The sequence below is a fragment of the Nanorana parkeri genome, unplaced genomic scaffold, assembly GCF_000935625.1.
Source record: "Nanorana parkeri isolate BGI_ZX_2015 unplaced genomic scaffold, ASM93562v1 scaffold82, whole genome shotgun sequence".
Taxonomy (NCBI): domain Eukaryota; kingdom Metazoa; phylum Chordata; class Amphibia; order Anura; family Dicroglossidae; genus Nanorana; species Nanorana parkeri.
In genome coordinates, this window is record NW_017306350.1 from 2,020,804 (window position 1) to 2,045,009 (window position 24,206).

At 39.3% G+C, this 24,206-nt stretch overlaps 1 protein-coding gene across 2 annotated transcripts in view; it reads left to right on the forward strand.

Annotated features, from left to right (window-relative positions):
- APBA2 (amyloid beta precursor protein binding family A member 2) overlaps window positions 1–24,206 on the forward strand; it is a 136,902-nt gene that overhangs the window by 56,348 nt on the left and 56,348 nt on the right. Inside the window, exons 5-7 of one of the 2 annotated variants that reach the window (XM_018552284.1) lie at window positions 1,858–1,893; window positions 14,756–14,842; window positions 23,784–23,969. In XM_018552284.1, the coding sequence (XP_018407786.1) occupies window positions 1,858–1,893; window positions 14,756–14,842; window positions 23,784–23,969 (309 nt within the window). The remainder of the gene's footprint in view (window positions 1–1,857; window positions 1,894–14,755; window positions 14,843–23,783; window positions 23,970–24,206) is intronic. The other variant, XM_018552285.1, reaches the window with a different exon arrangement.

Consider the following 24,206-nt stretch of genomic DNA (forward strand, 5'->3'; position numbering starts at 1 on the left):
TGGAAGGTGAGATGATAGTAGAGGTGGGAAAGAAGATTGAGGAATTAAGAAAGGTGCAGGAATGGGTAACGTTTGTTATGGAAGGAAATGATTTAGATGTTTGCTAGCTAGAATGTGTTTATCTATGTTAGGAAATAACAAACAGATGTTTATAAGTTTTATGAAATTGGTATAATTGTGTTGACATGATATAATAATAACAATAAAAATATATTAAACCAAAAAAAAAAACCCTTATCTCACCCCTCCATCACCTTGATGAAAATTGTACATTAAGTTACAGATCTTTAGCCTTGTGGCAATTTTTGTTCTCCTACAGATTGTATTTGAGCAAATGCATATGTACAAGGCCCTGTCATAGACAAAAGTGGCCATTGTGGGTACATGAGCCAAGTTCGGTATGGGTAAGCTACTTTCCTCTATGGTTGGGCCCAGTGGAGGTGTGGTGGCTGGAATACAGGCAGGTCACTGCAAAATAGAGATGCCGCCCAAGACAAAACAGGCAGGACTCCTATTAGATTCTCAGTCTGTGGGTATTTGTTCTTCCATTTAAATTTCTGATTCTACAGCAAAAAGCTAAATGGAGTTTGGAGCCTTTGGCAATACTTTGCCTGGATATTACAAATAACCATGCAACATTGCTGCAGTAAATTTTGCATTTTATGTAAATGCAATGTTACACCACTTTAAAGGAAACCTATAAAGAAAGGACTATAAGGGATAACAATTCTAGTTTGACTTTTAATCTCATATTGAACATGGATTTACAAGATAGTGAAACAAGAATCAGAATGGTAGTCCTGAAACCTGCACAGGAGCCAAGTTGGAAACAACAGCTCCCATATATCTTTTCTCACATGTTTCCCTTTATTAGTGAATATATGTGTAGACATATCCAGTAAATATCTAATAATTTTGGTCTTAAAAGAAACCCACTCTATAAGAAATGTGTGTGCTGACTTTACAGACCTCCTTCCGATAATGTTAGCTGCCTTGGCTGTCATGTTGATTTTCTGGCTTCAATGCTTTGTGTGCCAGTGCCCTGGAAGTAGTATGTAGGTCAGGTGTTCTGCCTTTTTCAGAAGGAGGTCTAAAATGGAAACTATATAGATCTTTCTGTGAAGCTAATTTTAGGTGAAATTCTAGGCAAAAATTTTTTAGTTTAGAATATTGTGGAGAAGGTTTGATCTTCTGTTTTTCACTGCTGCCTTTGTCCCTATTTTAGCGATTTAGCCTCAGTTCCCATCTGTCACTGGAACAAAATTTGAGGGTAAATCACACCTTTGCCAGTTGTCATTAGAACAGAATGAGGGCAAATCTCCCAGTGTGAAACCTATCCTTAAGCCAACTGTCAATGGTGGGATTTCCCTCATTTTTGGCGATTTTCTTTCCCTTCTTGACATGTAATCAGAACATGAATTGAGGGGGGAATCTCAGAGGATCTAACTCTTCCTTACTCTACCCAAAACTAAATAGTTTGTAGCAGGAATTTCTCTTTCAATGTTTTGGCTTATAGTAATTAACCTTAAATTGGTAATACAATGATTCCATTTTCTTGGCTATACACAAAAAATCTGTATTCCATTTGCTTAAATGTCAGTCTAATGCAGCAGTTTCTAACCTTTGCTTAAATTGGCAAGAGTGTTAACAGCATGCTTGTAATGTCAGAGCTATATTAAATCATGTGGTATAAAACGGTTTGGGTGTTATCACATTTTTAGCAACATAACAGCTGGTCTTTGTGTGGGCTTCCTTGTCAAATTCTTCGAAGTGTACGCTAATAGATTACTCTTTTCTTTCTCTCTCTCTCTGTTCACACTCTCTTATTCTCTTTGACATGCGTTGCCATCTACTCAGAGGATGCAGAAGGCTGCTAAAATCAAGAAAAAAGCGGTGTGTGGAGCATTTCATATGTGTAATGAAATCCATTGCATTGACTTTTTTCATTTCATCAAAAACAACAGTTATTCACTGTTATACCATAATATCTGGCTAACAAAACCATTGTTGTTTGTCATTGCTCATGTCATATCATGCTAGGGCAATGATTAAAAAAAATGAATATGCTATATTTCTAAATAAATATACTCCTTGAGCATGTTTGCTAAGGTAGTTCAAAATGCAATGATGATGTCCAAAGGGCTGTAACTCACACTATCCAATCAGGTTTTAGTTTATGACGGCTAGATCAGTTAGACAAGGTTTGAATAATTTGTACTACTATGTATGGAGGCTGGATTCCAGGTATCTCTATAGTTTCATTTAAAAACACAGAAGTATCCTATCAAAAAGCCACAATTCTAATGCAAATAAAGATATATATCTATTTGATTGAACTGATATTAGACATTTCTTATCTGTGGATGTCTGCTTCCTCTCCTTTTTTTCCAGCTTCCCTTTCCTTCTGTTTGTGCCAATCCCATGAACGCTGCCCCAGCTTTCCTTTCCCTGGGTGTGTTCCTTGTGGGGTCCTATGTGGACACCCATTTATGCGCGCTCCCATGTACAATTTCATCCTGATGTGAGGGTGCTGCCATTGTACAACACACAGAAAACAGGGCGCTCTGCTGCAATGCATGATGTGACATGTAGGGCTGATGAATGGAATCTAGGGACTGATAATTAGGTTGTGAGTGCAGGATCCCCGACCGAAGGTTCGGAAAAGCAGGAAGCAAGGGGATGCAGCAGCAAACAGAGAAATAAAGTAAGCATTTATGAACTTTGCTGCATGAAGTCTGCATTAATGAATAAAGATGTGTCACAAAACCACCAAATACATACACATAATATCCTAACCCTAACCCACCCTATTACAACAACATTTTCCTATTTTACAGGTTAAGTAAATGCCAATATAATAAGCTGTGTAACCACCAGTAGGAGATTGAGTGTGTAACAAACCTTACATTAATCACATTTATTACAAAGGAAGGGTAGATAGGTAGACTGGTTTTGTGACTTAATAAAATACATATTTATCTTTTTTAACATTAGTTTGATAGGATCCTTCAGCTAGTTCCCTTGATATCTAGTCAGATCAGTTAAGGGTCACTGTCCTCTTATATAAGCCAGTAGCAGGCATTTTCATTGCATAACCAAAACATCGTTTTCAATTTTTCATTTTCATTTTCGTTTTCAGGAGGAATATCAAGCTGCGTAGGAACTAGACATATAAATGGCTGGGGTGCCGAATAGCAGTTCAGTCTTGCAAATGAAGAAGCACTGATATTAGAAAATGCATGTCTAGCTCATAAAGGCCAGTTAATAAAGGTATAAGGCAAGAAACACAGATACGTTATATACAGATCCTTATAGGAAGTGGTTGCTAATACGCCACTGAGATCTGGTAGACTTGGAAGCTTGCCATGTCATTTTCTGGTAAAAGAGCACACAAGCACTGAACAACTATAATTAATAAAGACAAGTTCCTGCACACGGCGTCATCTGCAGTCTTTGTATGTGACATATCATAGGGAATTGGACAAACAAAGTGAAATCAGCACCCTTTGTATCTACAAGCAAGTCAAATAATGGGAATCACAATCAATTCAGTAGCAAGTTTTAAATGTATCTGTAGTGTAAACTTTTTGGCCTGGTTTTGGTTAAAGTGGGGAAGAATTAGAGCCCCTGCCTCCAGAACAGGAGTAGAGAAGAATGCCCAATAGGGCCAGCTTGTTCTGGTGACGGTTGTGTAAGAGGTTATTTCTCCTTACTCTTGGGAGATTTCCACTCATTTCCTGTTGTGGCTTTGATACAGGACACAAAGGCAACTTTCCCAGGACATTTACTAAAAAACTGGGAGAGGTTCTAACCATTTTCTACTCTACTCAAAATTTAAAAAATGTTTTAACTTTAAATACGGTATGCCAGCTTGGCTAGCTTAATCAGTGTTGAAGGTGATCCCGCTGCACCCTAAGTGAAAATGGTGATCGTCCTGTAACAAAATACTTAGCTAAACAGCAACACAGGCTCATTTGCAGTAGATATGGGAAATTAAGTCATAATATATTTATTACATGTTACTATAAATAAAAGAGGTCATTGGGACACTTCCAGCATGGTTGTGTAATGTGATTACACTCCTGCTGGTTTCAGGGACACAAGCTTTTACTTTGAATTTGCTTTGATCCAATGAAAAAGTGGATTTTTATAATATCCACTGTCATCAGATTTATATTACAGCCAACGTTATGTTATTACATCATTATTATTAAACTGTAAAACAAACCCAAACTGTAAAACTGCAAACCCTAATTGGATTTTTCAGTTTGTTTGGCATGATGCCTTACTCATACAACTCTCTTAAGCAAATTTTTTTTTTTTACCTGGAAATCCTGCCTGTAACAGCACTTCCTGTTTTAGGCAGACAACGCTAAGCCACTGGTTTGTAATTAGCAGTGTAGTCAGCCTTGACCATTGGGTTTTCTATCAGATCTGCGCATGCCTCCTGCAAACCCAATAGGCAGTGCAACTGCCAACTAAAGGAGTGTGCATGGCAGGCTGACAACCTTGCTGGTGATTGTAAGGCAGTGGTTTACTGTTGTCAGCCTGAAGTAGGAAGTGCTATTACTGACAGGGTCTCCAGGCAAGAAACTGTGCAACAGTTAAGAAACCAGTATACAGTAAGGCATAAAACATACTGAAAAATAGTTTTTAATTTTATAGCAGTTTTAGTATATGTAAAATCTTTTATTTGCCATTGCCAGGCCTTAGTTTCACCAGTGTCCCACAACCTATTTACTGTAGCTAGTTCAGTCTTAACGGTTACAACATTTTCCAGGACTGAAGTTTTTTCTTGTGTACTATCGGCCTGTTTCTTAGCCATAGTGCCTCTTCAAATATCTTATAACGCCTGAAAACTCACCCTGATTGTGTATGTGTCAATAAATGTTGGTGTGATGAGCAAATATTATTACAGCATTTTTATATAGCGCTGACAATTTAGGCAGCATTTTACATAGTTGCACATTCACATCAGTCCCTACCCTCAAGGAGCTTACAATCTAAGGTCCCTATCTCACATGCATACATAGAGGGCCAACTTAGAGAGGAGCCAATTAACCTACCAGCATGTCTTTGGAGTGTGAGAGGAAACCGGAGTACCCAGAGGAAACCCACGCAAGCACAGGGAGAACATGCAAACTCCTTGCAGATAGTGACCTGGCTGAGATTCAAACCAGGGACCCCTGGTGCTGCAAAGCAGAAGCGCTAACCACTACGCCACTGTGCTAGTGAAGAAGCATTCTGCATGTCTTAGTGCTGATTGGACAGGCACTGGGGGGTAGTTCTCATTGCTCAACACCACTTGGATATTACAATATAGGGAAAACGGGCACTATGGAGAATGTCTATTCTTCTTACCTCTCCTAGAATAAGCAGTGTCCAGGTCTATGTGATAGAAAGGTAATCCCAGCACCCACCCCACCCACATTTAGTACACATTGTCCCAAAGGGCCCTTGTGCAGCTGTACAAATGGTTTGTCCTTTACCTTTAATACAACATGGTGACAGCGCAATACTCAGCATACTCAGCAAACCTGGTGACGTTTCTTTTGCATCCTAGGAGCTGAGTATATATTTTTTTCTTGGTCAAATCTGCATGTCTGTGTTAAGAAGGAGAGTGGCCATAATATAAATTGTATGTATGATTTTTACAGGACTATTTACAAAAGGCTCAATTTACAAAGCTTAAAGGAGAACTATGGGGTCAATGCTTTCCCCCATAGTTCTCCTCAAGCTCAGTATCGCTGTATACTGAGACTGCCGCAGGCGGGACGGATCACGACATCACTGTCGAGAGCCACCCAGCTGCATGATTGACAGCTGGCTCTGCCTATCTAGAGGCAGAAACAGCTGTACCCGCCCCCTCCACCGTCCGTTCCGCCAGTCAGCGCTGGAGGATCGGACAGGGGAGGGGGGAATCCCTGCAAGGAGCTGTGAGTGATAGTCACGGCTCTCTGCAGGGACAGGATGGAGAAGTGAGTGAGCGACTGTATCTGTTCGCTCACTTCCCGATCTATTGAGCCGACGTGTGACAGTTTCATTGAACTGTGAGTTAGATTGAAGCTCGAACTGTGAGGCTGAGTGATTTTTACTGAGCTCATAGTTCTCCTTTAAACACCAGGATAAAGATCTTTAGTTTCAAGAAAAGGACCATTTATTTTTTAGAGTGTGACTCATAATGTCTAAAAGGCTGGAACCTTCCATCTACTTACATATTTGTTACACAGCTCCATTTTTTAGCAGTTATACAAAGAACAATATTGTCACTATAGCATGGTCAAGAATAGAATTCCCAATGCACAGACTAGACACAATCTATGTAGCACTATAAATTGAGTTACAGATTTTAATTATGAATATCCCAAAATGACTTGCATACTAGTGGTGCTATTATTTGGCTAATGCCTGTGCACAGCTTGATTTCCTTGACTCACACACTAATGACTCCTGATTATGTTTTGCTTTTAATGCCTAATATGACTTGCATATACATGATGTGTGCCTATACCCCTATCCCTGCAGATACACAAAATCAGGGATGTTTTTTCATGTAGATCTTGCAGCATGTTTGTCTCTGAACATGTGCGGGGATGTAAATTAATGCAGAAATGTAATACATGACATCTAAATAGAGATAAAAGTTGTATCCGTCACTGTGACTTCAAATGAGCTGTCATTTTTATGTAGCTCACAAATCTCCTGCTTGACAGGTAATAGATCAAAAGACAGATTGCCGTGATCAAATGACGCTCCTTTTTACACCTGTGCTGTGTGGCCTGGACTTATTTACAGATAGATTTCTTGTTCCACTGATTTGTACCTATGTGGCATATTTTTTAATGGGGCGAAATCATGACTTTCTGTGGCTTCATTTGATTCATCAAGATGTGTAAAATAATAATGTTGATACATTTGAGTGCAAATTTCACTGTGCTTTAGTTCAAGATATTTATTATATTCTCTGCCTGCTGTAAAATAGACTTATTTACATGTACATAGTCATTACATTTATTTATTTATTTATTAGGAGAGGTGTTTTTTTGAAGGGATTAAAATAGAACCTTCACCTCATGGAAGTGGTGACAAATTGCTAGTTAAAGGAGAACTATGGGGTGTGTGTTTTTCCCCATAGTTCTCCTTAGGGTAACGGGAGGACACAAACTAGCGTCCTCCCGTTACCCTAAGCTCAGTTTAGGGTAAGCTCAGTTTACTTTTAGTAAAAGTGGAGTTTAACTTTGAAGTTACTATCATGGAAAAATGCTAATTAAAATGTTGCTCAAAGAACAATGTTTAGAAATTCTAATGGGAGCGAATATAGCGTTTAAACATGAATACTGGGACATTGTTAAAGGAGAACTATGGGGTCAGGGCTTTTCCCCATAGTTCTCCTAAGGGTAACAGGAGGACACAAACTAGCATCCTCCCGTCACCCAAAGCTCAATATATCACGTGCTACAGCTCGCGGTATACTGAGACGCCGGAGCGGATCCCGACGTAGATGACGGGATCCGCCCAGCTGCGTGAGTGACAGCTGGCTCTGCCTATCTAGAGGCAGAGCCAGCTTTACACGCCCCCTCCCCCGTCCGTTCCGCCAGTCAGCGCTGGCAGATCGGAGCGGGGAGAGGGGAATCCAGCCCTCCCCCTGTCACGGCACAGAGCCGTGACAGGATCGAGAGGTGAGCGAACCTGGTATGTGTTCGCTCACCTCCCGATCTACTGAGCCAACCTGTGACAGTCTCATTGTCACAGGTTGGCTAGAACTATGAGGTGAGTGGAAATCACTCATCTCATAGTTCTCCTTTAACTACTGATTTTCCCTTTTAATTGTTGGCATCTTAATGCCCAGGGAGTAACTGCATGAAGCCTAAATGTTATTAACCTCTTGCCGTCCGCCCGTAGTAAAAAAACGGACGGACGGCACTGCTGCATAAAGCTCCCTGTCTAATTATTAGAATAATTAATAATAGTAAATATCAAAACAGCAATGTTTTATGTTAACAATTGGTCTAGTAGTGGCAGTGGGTAGGGCCATATCATGGTTTTTTCAGCCATTGTTGTTTGCCAGCAAAAATCACTTTAGTGGTTTAAACTTTCCTCCTTGCAAAATATGGGATGAAAAGTAAAGCAGAGTTGTCCTGTCTATATCCATTGTGCAAGTTAAAGGACACCTACTCCCAGTGCCTATAAGTTTTACTGGAACTCATTATACTTGCCTACTAACCTGTTGTACCTGTTGAATACAGAGTTGGCTCCTGTGCTCCAGAATGTCTGCTGCTGCAAGCTAGGTGTTTCAGTTAATTCCAGTTATTTTACCCATTTACGGCCTAGGATTCCCTTGGTGAAAGTAGTTTTTTACCCCAGGGGGTACTTCAGCTACTCCAATGTATTTTTTCCATGCTTTACATCAGCAAGGGCTGGGGAGCCAGTAAGGATTGAGGGCAAAATGGTTATAGGTGGAAATTACATTTTGATCTGGGAGAGACCTATGATTTGGGGCTGAGATTCTCCAGCCAAATAATGAGCATAAACAAATAGTCAGTGCTACACTGGAGTGAGTTAAAACCAACAACCTGAATATGTTAGAATATCCAACTTGAAGCCCATTCTCCAGTCCAGCTGGGAATCTGTGACAAGACAAAATTAGTGTCCACCAGCAATCCCCAGCTGACCTGAAAGAGCTAAAGTAATTCTATTGCAAATAAAGGGCAAAACTGCAGAATTTAGATGTGCAATGCCTGTATATTTTATCTTAAAAGATTTAAAGCTGTAATTACAGTCAAAGGTGGTCCTGCCAAATATCTGTACATATGTAATTATTATAATCTCCAGTTCTCCCTGCCCCTTTGAATGGTTGCTGCATTTTTTTTACTTACCTTATCCAGGGCAGGTTGCAATCCTCTTAATAGCCCTTATGACATAATTTCAGGTGCTACACTGCTCTTCTTGCCAAAAGAGCCTGGGGGAGGGATGGGAGAAATTGACTAGCATTATTTTTGCCAGTCTTTTCTCCAGGTGATGTAGACAGTGAAATTCTGTCAATTATAAAGCCTGGAAAGGATACGGAACCAGCATTCTGAAGGAGAGTTCTGAGTGGTGACAATGCTGAGAACCCTCCTCCACATCCTGCGTGATTAGCTAGCGCTCAAAAGGGGAACAATTCTGCAGTGATTTTACTACACTTGAATTTGTGTCGTAATCCTGTTGAAGGGAGTGTCTGGCACTGGCAGGAACACCAGGTATTGTTAAATATATCGAAATACTGAATTGCATTTGTAATTATGCACTTTACCTTCTAACAATATAATGTAGCAGTGGTACATTTCTAAAATTACCTACAGTTCTACTTTTATTGCTGAGACACAGTAAATGTGTGGATACGCTGTTTTAATTCCTTGATTAACCTCTAAACCCTAGTCTAGATGATCTTAAATTGTTAAATTCAGTATTATTAAATTAAATATGATTACCAGTACACTGTTCTGATGGTAATATATTTGCCTTTCTGCCATAACAGCTGCGCATTGTGCATTATGCCCTATATATTTGCATGGGCTAATTTGTCATAGGTTATAAATATGAGAATAGTCAAATCTACATAAAATATTCTTAGCTTACATGGTATATTTTGCTTCTGTTATGCAGTATCATCTCCATGAATTTCCTGACTATCCACTCTGCATAGAGTTAAGAAAAACTGCATTAGATATCTCATTAATGAGAGGAGCCAGAGGGCACTGCTACCTATTCCAGTGCTGTCTTTCTTGAGGCAATCACATGGCTCTCTGTGTCTCTCTATCAGTTGTACTTTCTTTTCCAAGTAAAATGTTTCTAGTTATATATTTATATACAGTATATTACTGTGTGCACATATTTTATGGAACTTAACTTGGATTAGGTAACAATAGACAAAACAGTGGCATTGACTTTGGCTCAGTTACATGACTCTTTGCCAGTAGAACAAACTCACTGTGTTTGGAATTGTATCCTAAGTCTCTCTATGTGAGTACAGGGAATAGGGATGTTATGTGTTAAAAATTCAGGTCTCCGCAAAGGGACAGCAAATGCAGAGAAGCATAGTTGTGCAGACCCCTGGAATCATTAAAATGCCTTTTTCTTTTGGTAAAATACAATGACTAAAACACGAGTATGCCACACTAAGAGAAACCCTAAGGCCTTATTCACACTGGGCATACATGTCTGTGCGGCGTGCATGCCCGAAAACAGCCAATCCCGGAACGGACAGGTGATGCGTGTGATTGCGCACAGCAGCCGGTTCTTACCTATGGGAGGATGCGACTGTACGTGTCATTCATGCGTCCAAGTGCGGACACCCTTACCCACATGGATGGGCAGTTCAGGTGTGTGTATGACAACGTACAGTTGCATCCTCCCATAGGGAAGAACAGGCTGCTGCGCGCAATCACACACAGCACCTGCCCCTCCCGAGATCGGCTGTGTACGGGTGTACAAGGCGCACGGATGTGTACGCCCAGTGTGCAAAGAACATCCATGCATGTTAAACTGTGGTCAACATCTTGCGTGGAGACCTGATAATTTTAGGTGTCTTTTTGGTTCCTAGAAAGAGTCTTAGTGGGTAAACAGTCCTTAAGAAGATAGAAGGCCAAATAACTTTTATAAAACAAAATATCAAAAAGAAAAATTAATAGCTTTCTAGCAGAGTTCATACAGCGGGTCATACCAAAGACAGGCACTTTCCAGTGGAGTTCACAAAGTGGTTAATCGCAAGAGAACAACTCTGAACTCCAGTGCACACAGAAAGGCTCTCACACTTTTCCAGAGCAGTTTGCAAAGTGGATCATAGCAGAGGAGAAAAGCAATTGTAACTAAGGGGTCTATTCACGAAGCTGCCGAAGGATCTGGCCGTAGCTTCGGCCGATCCTTCGTCTAGCTTTGGCCCCAGGACCCCTTCGGTTCAGTAGAACCGAAGGGGTGCTGTACGGGCTATTCACAATAGCCCGTACAGCTCCCGATCATGACCGAGCGGCTCAGCCGAGCCGAACGCATATGCATCAGCTCAGCTGAGCCGTGCTGAAAGCCGCTCGGCCTGCTTCTGACAGACTTTACACATCGCATATACTGTACTGTATATAAATATATACATATTTATATTTGTTTGATAATAACTTATTTGCTATAGGGACCTCAAGTGCGGCTGTGGCATCCATAAAGAACTACACAGAATATTTAGTGAATGTAATGCTATAGCACATAGCAAGCTTCCAGAGACTGTCTGCAGACATGCAAAAAAAGAGGATCTGGGACTGTGGACATGCTACAAGAGATGTTGGAGACCTGAGACATGCTTCAGAAGTCATAGACTGGAGAGAGGTTACATGAAACTGCTAGAGATCACTGCTATTACAACATTTTTACAAATAAATGCCTCCATGTTTATGCACCCTACAACCCCCTTATAAATTACTTGTGCCGTATTTGATATCTCTGTTATCAAGAAATATCTTATTTAAGATCAAGGGGAACACAAAATAGCACAGAAAAAAGTAAGACTATTGTAAAAAATTAACAAAACCATTTAACTACTTGAAGTCAGTCTAAAGAATATTTTCCTTTACTGGTTTGAGTAAGCACCAAAATCCTGGAGGGCCACACAATAAGTGGGCACCAGGGGCATATCATGTTGTCTGTGGAATTCAGATTTTGATTCTGAAACATCATTAGGATTTTGACCTGCAAACTGTGCACTTCGGGTCTACACTGCCCACATCTCCCGCTTGCAGGGTATATCGTGAGAGTATTTACTTGTGGAGACAATATCCTTTTATAATTTTATAGCAAAGAACAATAACAATACCATTATGGGATTGATTCACTATCAAAGTGTATGTTCACTCAGCTTAGTAAATAAGATGGAATCTTGTTCACTTTGAACACCCAATCATGTAGTAGGGAAAAAAAGGATGTTTGTTGCACATGATTGGATGATTGGAGCTTCCTATTATTTAATAATTGAAAAGAATACTTGTTTTGCTAAGTGAAACTATCTACTCCATTAAAGGAGAACTATGGGGCAACCTTTTTTGCCCATAGTTCTCTTCAGGGTCACAGGAGGACATATATTAATGTCCTCCGGTGACCAAAAACTCAACATATAGCGGGCTGATTGACAGCTGGCTCTGCCTCTCTAGAGGCAGAGCCATCTGTGCCTGCCCCCTCCTCCATCCGTTCCTCCGGTCAGCACTGGAGAAACAGAGAGGGGAGAGTCGGAATCCCTGCGGGGAGAGGATCGGGAAGTCAGCCATCAGCGGTATGTGTTCGCTGACTTCCCGATCAATAGAGCAGACCTGTGACAGCTGCAGTGTCACAGGTTGGCTTGAATTATGGGGATGAGTGTTTTTCACTCATCCCATAATTCTCATTTATTAAATTAACCATTATAAATGCACAATATGGTTCATTCTATTTTAAAAAAAACAAAAAACTTCCAATTGTTCATGGTAGTCTCAAATACAAATTATAAGACTTGTACTTTAGGTTTCTTTTCTTAACCTGCTAGAAAGTGGCACATTTTTTTTTTCCAGAATGAATACTATGGTAACGTGCCATTTTCAGTCAGTGCAGTGTTTTTCTGTACTTAGTGATACCATTTATATCAGAGCAGATGTAGAAAATGAATCTATAATAATAATGTTTTACTGTGTGAGTTTTCAGCATCAGAAATGTATCAGAAAAAAAACTTCTTTCATGACACAAAATCATACCATTCCCTACCATCCCCAATATGCCACTATCTCTCCTCATCCCCCATCTATATTTGGACTCATTCATTCACACTACATAATGATAAGTGCCTTGACTGATGAGATGTCATTTACTAGCAAACAGTTCCAAAAATGTCCCATGAGCCTTTGTTTTTATGCCTCATGGCATTTATCTTCCGAGATTATGATAATTAGGGAAGATGTGCCAGAGCAGATCTCCGTACTTGATAACAATATGCTGTATTGCAAAACTATTTTTTTTATCTCTTTCCCCCAAAGCTGTATTTTTAATGTATTTATTTAGTTTATGTAAAGATTTGCTAATAATTTAACATCATATCAATAGAATGTATTGTCTTTCACAAAACTGGATTTGACGTTGTGAACTTTCTACACAAGCCTTGTCTGAGATGTATATCATGTTATTCTTTCGGGGGGCTCTTTTTCCTTCCATTCTTTCTAATTCTGGCCTCCTACAAGCTTCTGTTCTCTCAGTCAAGCAAGCAGACCTGCAGCTTCCTCCCACGAGATCAGCATGTGCTTCTCCTGAATTTCTATGTGTTTTTGTTAACATTTATCATCTAAAAACTGAAATGTGCTAGTCTCCACTACCGCAACCAAATTATATCCCAAAACCTTATCCCAACATTTTCTAGTGCATGTTATGTGGGTAAAGGCTTGTGTAGATGGGCATTGTTGTCAAAAGCTGTGTTTTGCATTCAAACACAGTGCTGATCAAATGTATGCGTTCGAACGTGAAATGCAGCAAAAGGTTATGTTTGACCTGCTTCACCTACAATGCAAAGAATTCACAGTAGGGCATGGGTCCAAAGAAAAGCAAGGCAGCTCAAACGCAGCCTCAGAGCTGTCATTCACACTGCACCATTGACGTTAATGTGAATTTGTTGACCTGCATTTAACATATGTTTCAAATGCATGACAATGGTGCCCTAATGATGCCTTCTGGTTTAAGTAGGCAGCACATTATCTTCCTTTTAGAATAAGGGTTTCTCAATGTTTTTTTTAGTGATGGCAACTTTTAATAGTATACAAAATTTCAAGGCATCCTAGTCTAATATGGGGCTCCTCTTCACATAAAAGTACTTAGCACCCCCTTCTTTAACATCAAAGTCCTCAGTCCCCCTTGCACATCAAAGTCCTACCCCATACACAGTGCAGCTGCAACAGAATGGCAGAGGTTATGTGACGGAACAGAGGCAGGCTCCAGGTACAGACTTTCCTCTCTCCTCTTTTCCAAATGCTAGGGCAGCAATGAATGCAGCCCATCCTTGATTAGCTCCATAGTTTTCCATGGTGCTGGCAGCTGACTACCTGCATCATGGAAACGCATGATGCTGTGCAAAAATACTGGATAAACAGTGTCCCTAATTGAATGAATGGCACCCCAGATGAACCCAGATGGCCCCCAGGTTGGGAAAGACTGTTTACATTTTATAACTCTATAACTATAACTTATAATGTTTAAAAACAATGTCATCTGAATATGATCACAGCATAGTTCAGTGGACTTAAACATTGATATATAAGTTTAAATCATCATCTTCACAACTCTTTACCAGTTTGAATGATGACTCATCATAATAGAAAGCTATGTCATGGGACATATTCACATTAAGAAGCACATTATAAATAATCATTGTGAATTATATAAATCATAATAATTACAAATCATGCCATCATCATCATTATCATCATTATCATCAAAATAGTGAATTGAAAGATGCACAGCGAAAGTGAAAAATTGCTTTAGTCAATAATGGTTAATCTACCCATTAATTTAATTTCAAGTTATTTACACTCTAGTTGTTGCAGTTGTATTTGGCTTTCTTGTTTCTTCTCATGATAGCCACCAACTAACCTACTATGTGAATTCATGAAATATTTTTGTATGTGTCACATTTCACTTCTGTTTATAATACAGTGAACATGCCCAGTTTACTGTACTTAGAATTTTGAATTGAACTAACTTCTATTTACCTGCTCCATTCTAGAATTCAGAAGGAGATTCACAGATGTTAACAGAAGTTGATCTTTTCATATCGACACAAAGGATCAAGGTCTTAAATGCCGATACACAGGTGTGTTGCAAATGGGTAGTTCATGTTTTTTTCTCTTTACACAATGCCTTTAAAGTAAACATGGTAGTAGATGCTAGTTTGTGCTGTTATCAATTTTAATACACAACACTTATTCTGTATTTAGCTTTTATTTTACCCATTAATTGGTGAGAAGGAAAGTGTCTGACATTATTGTAAAATTCCTTGAATGTTCTTTCCCTGGAAGGTATACACACGTAGCAAGGAACATTTTCATATAGGAACCTTGAGATCATATTGTCATCCTACACGATGGTTTGTGGGAACATAAATACTCTGTGTAAAAGTCTACCTCTGCAGTGCTAACTACTAATCTTTATGAATGAAATAACACTCTACAGGTCTTCTTTTGAAAGACTCTTTCTTTTTCTCTCCATGAAAAGATTCGTAGATGCAGATATATTTAATGTGTTTGTGTTTTCTTTTGATAAAGTAGTAAGGACATTGTGGTTCTCATATGACATTATGACATTGACTACTCTCTACAAAAGGTGCCGTGGTATGTTCATTTGTGGTAGTAAATTTATTACCTTACATGTAGTTGACACAGAACCAAAACTGATTTCATCCACACTCTCTACATGGAAAGATTCGGTTACAGTGGATGGAGATAACTTGAATGAGTTTGTGTTTTTTATTGGTAAAGTAGTAAGTTCCTTTTTTTTTACATCATATGACATGGCACATTAGGCTGCTCTCTAAAAATGGCAACGTGGTCTGTTTATTTGTGGTAGAAAAATTCTTGCCTTAAGGTGCCCATACACCTTACGAATATCGGCCGATATTCGTAAGATTGATGGGCAGTGTACAACCGCACATACTGTACAATCGATCGACTTTTGACTAACCAGCATGTTAGAAAACTTTGGGCGTACGATTTTCGCAAGGTTGGTGCGATTTCCATACGTCAAAATTCGTACGATCTACACTGTACATGTGCAGACGAAAATACGTGCAGTTGATTACCACAATTCATCCAGGTACTTTTTTTCTAATTACCGCTGATCCAACCTTGCGATAATTGGGGCAGGATGGGGCCGCCGTACGAAAATCATACGACGGTTCGATCATCGGACGAAAAGTGTCGTCCTATGATCGCAAGGTGTATGGGCAGCTTAGATGTAGGTGATGCAAACCCAAAAGTGATTTCAGAAAAAATAAAAGGGATCAGAAAAGATCAGGCTAACTTTATTATTTCCCTCATGATGCCAGTCTGTCTGTCAGCTGTTGAGCATATTGGTGTGTAGCCCACATTACGAAGTCTGACTCTGTGAAACTGTGTTTCTGTTCTTTTCTGTGTTAAGTATAGCCTGACATTATGGCAAGGGTCAATTATTATCACAAAGTGGGAACTTAATTGTAGCCCTTCAACTTTAGCTGATGGGGCTTTGTTTGACTCATTTCATTTTCTTCGGCTTTATAATGCAAGCACAGTGTAAGAGATTGTTTGTCAGCAGGCAGGGCAGAAAGCAGTATTTGAGTACATTGATCTACGTGCCATGACAAATCCAGAAATATGGTTCCTTATACAACTGACATTCTTCATTGAACTGAACTGTGGGAATGCTGCTCTTTGCTTGGCTGAATTATTAATTGTTCTGTCACAGCATACATGAATAAGAAAAGTATAAGCATGGAAATACATTATTATAAACTTTAACTACAAAAGAATATTGGCCAGTGCAGATCTACCACTCTAATTACACATTTCCTTGACCTGAGACTCAATATACCACTGAATCAGTGATACAGTAAACACAAAAAAGCCTTCATATTTAAGGGTCAGTCTGTCCAAAACTGACATTTAGGCTCTGAGTACATGCTGGCAGGTTAATTAAGAACTAACTTCTTATAGCTCATTGAGACGTTAAGGGTTCTATGTATAAACAATTTGCACAGCTATTGGCCCTGCAGATCTCTGTGAATGTTTGTTCTGTGCAAATGGATGCATAAAACAAACATTCTTGTTATATTTTTTAAGTTGAATGTATTTTCTAATGTGACCTTGTAATACCGAATTTGGGCCACTAAATGAAGTTGAGGAGCAAAGGGAGTAAATACTTACTCTCTATGCTCCACAGCACCACCTTGTACCCAAAATAGATGAGGTTGAGGTGCATAGGAAGTAAGTAAATATGTACTTCCTATGTTCCTCATCTCCATCAAATGGCTAAAATAGGTATTACAAGATGACATTCAAAAAACATTCGATTTATAAAGAAAACATAACAAGAAATGTTGTTTTTTGCATCCATTAATGCAGAACATACATTCACAGAGATTCACAGGGCCAGTTGTTTATAAATAGAGCCCTAGTAGTCAGATTTCAACACCTGAGTTCCCATCTCCGCCTGCCTGTTGTTGGCATTAAAATGGTTTATCAGTGTTGATTGTTAATACAATGAGACCGTAGTGGGATAAGTCAAATACTGTTAGCTACAGGGCAAAGACAAGATTTTGGCTGATAAATCTTACCCCTGAGTAATTGAGACATATAAACAGTGGTTGTTTATCTGTAAGAATCTGTGGGAGAAACAGATATTTGCACACCTGAAAGCGTGGAATACGTACCTCAGCCAGGGAGCAGTGAAGTGGTGGGGTGGAGAAATTAGGGGGGATTGGCTGCTTTTGCAGGGTTGGCCTTATTTTAAAAGTGACCCTGTGGTGACAGGGGTCACTTTAAGAAATGCTATTTTTTTGCACCTGCCACTGTAGGTACTAATGTGGTCATCTTTTTAGTATTAAATTACATGTATTCTTTGCTTGGCTAAGGGAAAGCATTCACAACCTGTGTGAAGCATGTATGTCAGTAATTAAAGTGATAATATTATGGACATACCTCCCAACTGTCCCTCATTTGGAGGGACTGTCACTCATGTGGAATCCCCCAGTCCCACTTTCCTTCTCAGTTGTCCCTCTTTTAGGTCTGATGTACAGATACTGTATCTATGAGAGAGTTCTATTTAACTACCAGAAGTGTTCTTATGTACTAACACCTTTGCTATTTTAAAAAGCTGGTATAACAGAAAACCAGTGGCAAAAAAAACAAAAACCGTTTGTGTTTAACCAATCAATCAACCAACCAATAGACCAATTCTTAATGGTCAGCATAGCTGTAGATGTGGCGGGGATGTGTCCATTGCCTAAATACATCTCAGAAAGTTTGGAGGTGTGTATAGACACTGTCCCATGACCGTGGCCCTGGATTTGGGTGTCTGCACAGTGAACATTGATCTTTGTGCACCATTGTAATATAAATTCATGTGGCTCTTTTGACTTTTGTGCTAGATTACAGCATGTACATGGGACTCACAAAACATCTTGACATTGTTAGGGGCCAAAATATGTGCTTTTAATTTGCCAGATAAAGATTGTCTGAATTTCCCAATGGTGTCTCCCTTGTGGCAGGGAACACAAACGTACACAGGCACATTCAATTTATTCCTTGGTGTATTGGTAAATTTTTTTTTTTTTTTTATAACTCCTGTGAAATTGTTTTGAGAATTGATGTTAAGCTGCGCCTAGTTGAAGAACCTCCTTAGCAAATTGTATTTCTGTGACACTAATGCCTCGGGGGCTGACTTTTCATGAGCTCTTTTATAAATCCACAGAACTGAAAGAATTAGAAATATCAAAATGGTAAATATTTGTGACTGACATTGCACTTCTCACATAAACATGAAATCACATTTAGATGGTGTAGTTTAGATCTATCTTACCTTAGAGGGACATTGGCACTGTTTTTTTGTGTTTTTAACAGAAAACTATCTCGATTTGTGGTCTGATTTTTTTATTTTAAGTTTTTAAACTGTTGATTTAAACATTTTTACTAGTTTCATAAAATCTTTATTTTATAAATAAGCATTTAATATAGTGGCAGGATTAGCAGCGCATTATGGATTTTCTAAGATAAAGCATATCAGAAGGTGTTTGCATTCAGACTCTCTATGACTGACACTATATATGGCCCCATCTGAGCACAGCAGTCAGGAAGGTGGAAGGTGGAGGTTTGAATCACTCAGCTAATTATGTAAATTTGAGCTTGTGCTGTTGAGCCCTGTAAACAACAGTTTATTTTCGTGAAAATAGCAATTACAAATAAACAGACAAGTAAACATGTGAAAACACGTGAGCTCTATACACTAATCTGAAATGTAAGTATAAAGTATTTATATGCAAAAGTTTATATTTACCTGGCTGACAAAAATGAAAATCTATTTTTCTTTTTTTTATTGTTTTGGAGTATGATAAATAAAGAAAATATATACACACAAACCCTGTACCTTTCATTTCAAAACCATGTAAACCCAAACACTTAAACCAAATATCTTGTTGCACATGTTTCTGTAATGTAAAAAAATGAAAACATTTAAAATATTTCTTGCTTTACTAAAAAGAGAACTATGGGGTAACCTTTTTATCCCATAGTTCTCTTTAGGGTCACAGGAGGACATATACTAACGCCCTCCCGTGACCCAAAACTCAGTATATACAGTGAGGAAATAAATTATTTGATCACCTGCAGATTTTGTAAGTTTGCCCACTTACAAAGAAATGAAAGGGTTATAACCTTTATCATAGGTGTATTGTAAATGATAGAGACAGAATATCAATCAAAAATCCAGAAAAAAACACATGATACAAACGTTATAAATTGAGTTGCAGTTCAGTGAGTAAAATAAGTATTTGATCCCCTTCCAACCAACAATAATTCTGGCTCCCACAGACTGGCTATGTGGTACACAGATTAGCCCTGTCAATTTAAGAACGACAACTCGTTATGTATATAAAACACACCTGTCCATAAAATCTCTTTCTTCCATTCAAACCTCACCACCATAGGCAAGAACAAAGAGCTGTCAATGGACATTAGGGACAAGATTGTAGACCTGCACAGGACTGGAATGGGCTACAAGACTATCAGCAAGAAGCTCGGTGAGAAGCAAACAACTGTTGGAGTGATTATTTGCACATAGAAGGAATACAAAATAACCATCGATTTCGCCTCATGGGGTAAGGATCATCATAAGAAAAGTGTGGGATAAGCCCAGAACTACATGGGAGGAGCTTGTGAATGATCTCAAGGTAGCTGGGAGCACAGTCACCAAACAAACCATTGGTAAGACAATACACCGCCATGAATTTAGATCCTGCAGCGCTCGCAAGGTCCCCTGCCTCAAGAAGGCACATGTACAGGCCCATCTGAAGTTTTCCAATGAACATCTAAATGATTCAGAGAAGGATTGGGAGAAAGTTCTGCGGTCAGATGAGACAAAAATTGAGCTCTTTGGCATTAACCCGACTCGCCGGGTTTGGAAGAAGAACAATGCTGACTATGACCCTAAGAAATCCATCCCTACAGCCAAACACGGAGGTGGAAACATTATGCTTTGGGGCTTTTTCTCTGCTAAAGGTACAGGCCGACTTTGCCGCATTAATGGGCCAATGGATGGGGCCAGGTATTGTAAAATCTTGGATGAACACTGTTGATGGTTCATGGATGGGTCTTTCAGCATGACAATGACCCAAAACATAACACCAAGGCAACCAAGCAGTGGCTCAAGAAGAAGCACATTAAGGTCATGGAGTGGCCTAGTCAGTCTCCAGACCTTAATCCTATAGAAAATGTATCGAGGGAGCTGAAACTTCGAGTTGAGTTATTTGTATCGTGTTTTTTCTGGATTTATGGTCGATATTCTGTCTCTATCATTTAAAATACACCTATGATAAAAATTATAGACCTTTCATTTCTTTGTAAGTGGCCAAACTTCCAAAATCTGCCGGGGATCAAATAATTATTTTCCACACTCTAGTGGGCTATTGCTCGCTATATACTGAGAGCTCCGCAGCCGGACGGATCCTGACAATACTGTTGAGATCCACCCAGCTATGCCTGCCCCCTCCCCCGTCTGTACTTCCAGTCAGTGCTGGAGGATCCGAGAAGGGAGGGGGGAATCCTTGTGTTGAGCAGTGACTGATAGTCACTGCTCTCTGCAGGGAGATGATCGGGAAGTGAGTGAGCAACGGTATGTGTCCGCTCACTTCCTGATCAATAGAGCTGACGCGTGACAGTTTCAGTGTCACATGTTGGCTCTAACTATGGGGATGAGTGTAATTAATTCTCCTACCAGCAAGGTATACCCACAGACATTTTATTTCCTAGGGTGACAATGCTTACTCAGTTCACGTGCACCATTGTTACTGTTTACTGCATGCTCCTGAGTTGGACTACAATCAGCTGTGCGTACAAACATACACTGGCATGTTTTGCTGCATGTCACTGCAGTGACATTGTGACATTTAGCTGTCACTGGAGTGCACACACTTCCACTGAAAGTTCACATATAAATACTCCACGTATATAGGAAGATAAAAAAAAATTTAATTATATCCTGTGGTACAAAGATAAGTATTTTTAAGAGATTCATTCCAATTTAATTACTTTGTTTTGCAAACTTCATGCAATGTAGAAATATTTTCATTTCAATTTCTTTAACAGATTTATTGTTTTGTGAAAATGTTGGTCCTTATTACACAGTTATCTGATACAACATCCGACAATGAAATTCCCTTAAAAACTGAGATGCCACATTTGGGTCACTGGTGTCATTTTGGTCAACCACAGCCTTCTTAAAACCCAGAGAAATCTCAGAGGATATATAGGTTTCCCAGCTCTTCATTGTGTTCAGATAAACAAAGTTAGTTATCACTGGTACTGGGTAGGTGATGAATGACTTTGTTTATCAATAAAGCTATGTAGTCACCATATTAGAACTGACCTGGTGATCACAGGAGTTAGGGTTAGTGTTAGGGTTAAAGTTAGCATTATGGTTAGGATTAGGTTTTGCATTAAGGTCAGGGTTGGCTTTTTGTGTCAACAATGCCATGTGATCACTATGCCAGCATTAACATGGTGATCACATGGCTTAATAAGAAAACAGTTGGTTAGTAATAGTGTTAAGGTTAAGCTTAGCACTAAGGTCAGTTTTATGGTTGATGTTAGTATTGGGGTTAGCCTTAAGGTTAGCTTTAGAGTTAGTGTTAGGGCTGGTGTTAGCATTATCTCAGTATTAGGATTAGCCTATGGGTTCTATAGCCTCTGGGAAGGGGAGTTCTTGGCTTGATAACATCCACCCATGTCAACTCAGTTGTCAGTCCTAAAAATTAGGAGGGGATGAATGTGTATTATTACAACTGCAGAATCATGACTCCTGCTTCAGTCAGCTCAGTCCATTTCCTCACATTGATCTGTATTGCTATATTCCCTCAGCCAGCAGATAAGCAGGTAATCACAAAAGATACAAAACATATTTACCAGTCTTAGTCAGGGTATATTGATGTCACCCCGATTACCCTTTTGTACAATATAGTTGTTTACAAGAGCCTCTGTCATAAATATAGCTCTTCTCTCTTCTTCTACAAAAAAACAGCGGTGAACACAATTTTGACTTGATAAAATATATGCCATGCCACAAGTGTAGTGTATTTACCTTGCTGTAAAAGTCTGCTTCAATATATGTTTTCTGTGATGGTAAAGTATTAGAATTCAGGAATTTTTCATTTTTACCTTTACTGTGACATCCATAATACATCTGCCCACAATGAATTGTATAAATACATTAGGTTCCATCCTAACCTTCAGATAATCTGTACATATTTGCAGGTACATGAATGTCAGCGTTCTCCTAATATTGAGAGAGAACAAATCAAAGTGACACAAAGGCCACAGTTAGAAAACCAAGAGAAAATAAAAGCAGTAAGAGCTGCCAGTGAGATAACACAGTGATTTATACCTGTTCTCTGCCTGCTGAGCAAAGATAGGATATTTTCTGACCACATAATCTCCTCATCTACACTACAACGTCGCTGGTTCCCTGGCATATATAAAAAAGAATGTGAAAGTCATATCTTACTATGTAAAAGAAATGTGAGCTGTTTGGAAATGGTGGAGAGGTTTTATAGTGAAAACAAAGTCCTTCAGGCTGGATAAGCTCCTATTCAGCAGAGAAAGTAGCTCCCCATGTTGGGAAGTCGTTAGGTTCAGAGGTCGGTACTCCTGATACCTCTGACTGCAGTAGGATCAGACCAGGTTCAGAGGTGAGGTCAGGCAGTAAGAAGGTGGAACTAGTATACTTTATAACGAAATGCAGGGAAAGGACGATATGTGAGATATAAAAATATAAGAGATATCAAATTAAAGCAGAAAATGCACATTAAAATATTTTTAAAAAACCCAATAGGGAGAGTGAGATTGTGTAAAAACAACATGATCAGCAAGTTCAAGATCCACATAAAAACTGCCCTTGTAAAAAAAAAGTATATAACTCCCTCTGCTGCTACCTGACTGCAGAACGCCTCTCTAATCAAAAGGATTTACTGGCTGAAATTTGAGCAAAAACCAACACTTCCAGGAGTGCTGATCTCCTGGGCCCCTGCAGCTCTCACTGGTTCTTCCTGTTGATCTCCACTCATTACAGAACGCAGTAGTGAGATAGAGGTCAGCAAGGCCTCAGCACTCAGTGGTTTCACCTGCTGACCTCGCCATCACTACAGGATATAGTAATGATGTGGAGGTCGACAGAAAGAACTACTGAGTGCTAAGGTCCTGTTGACTTCCATGTCCTTACTGTGTCTTGTAATGAGTGGAGGTAAGCAGGAGGAACTAGTGAGGGCTGCAAAAGTGTTGATATGCCAGCAGGCTTTGGACAATGTTGGCTCAGAGTTGAGTTCTGGTGGAACTTGTAGTAGGAAAGGAAAATATTCCTTCTGTTAATTTGCTGGTACACCTTTTCCTGTAGTTATTACATTACTACTTGCTAAAAATGCGTAAGCACTTTTAATGTTCATAGCCTGACCACTGGTGTAAATTAGTTTGCAGAAAATAATGTGTTGTGATCTTTTGTGATTTGATCTTTATTCATAGGAAACAATGATGGACCATGCACTACGGACAATCTCTTACATTGCTGATATTGGTAACATTGTTGTTTTAATGGCAAGACGCCGAATGCCAAGATCTGCATCTCAAGATTGTATAGAAACCACACCAGGTGCTCAGGAGGGAAAGAAGCAGTACAAGATGATCTGCCATGTCTTTGAATCAGAGGATGTAAGTAAATTATTTGTATTGAATTACTAGTAAAATTAGATGAGGGTTTACCATGGAGACATTTGTTTTCCCCCTGTAAAGTGTATGATGATGTATAAATTACCCTGGTAAATTAAATATTGTGGGGTGACACTCACAATAAGCCATCCTAGATTGTTAGATTAATAGTTTGCAAACATGGTGGAATACAAAAAGCAGCAGGAAAATAATTATACAGTAAACAACCCCCCCCCCCCC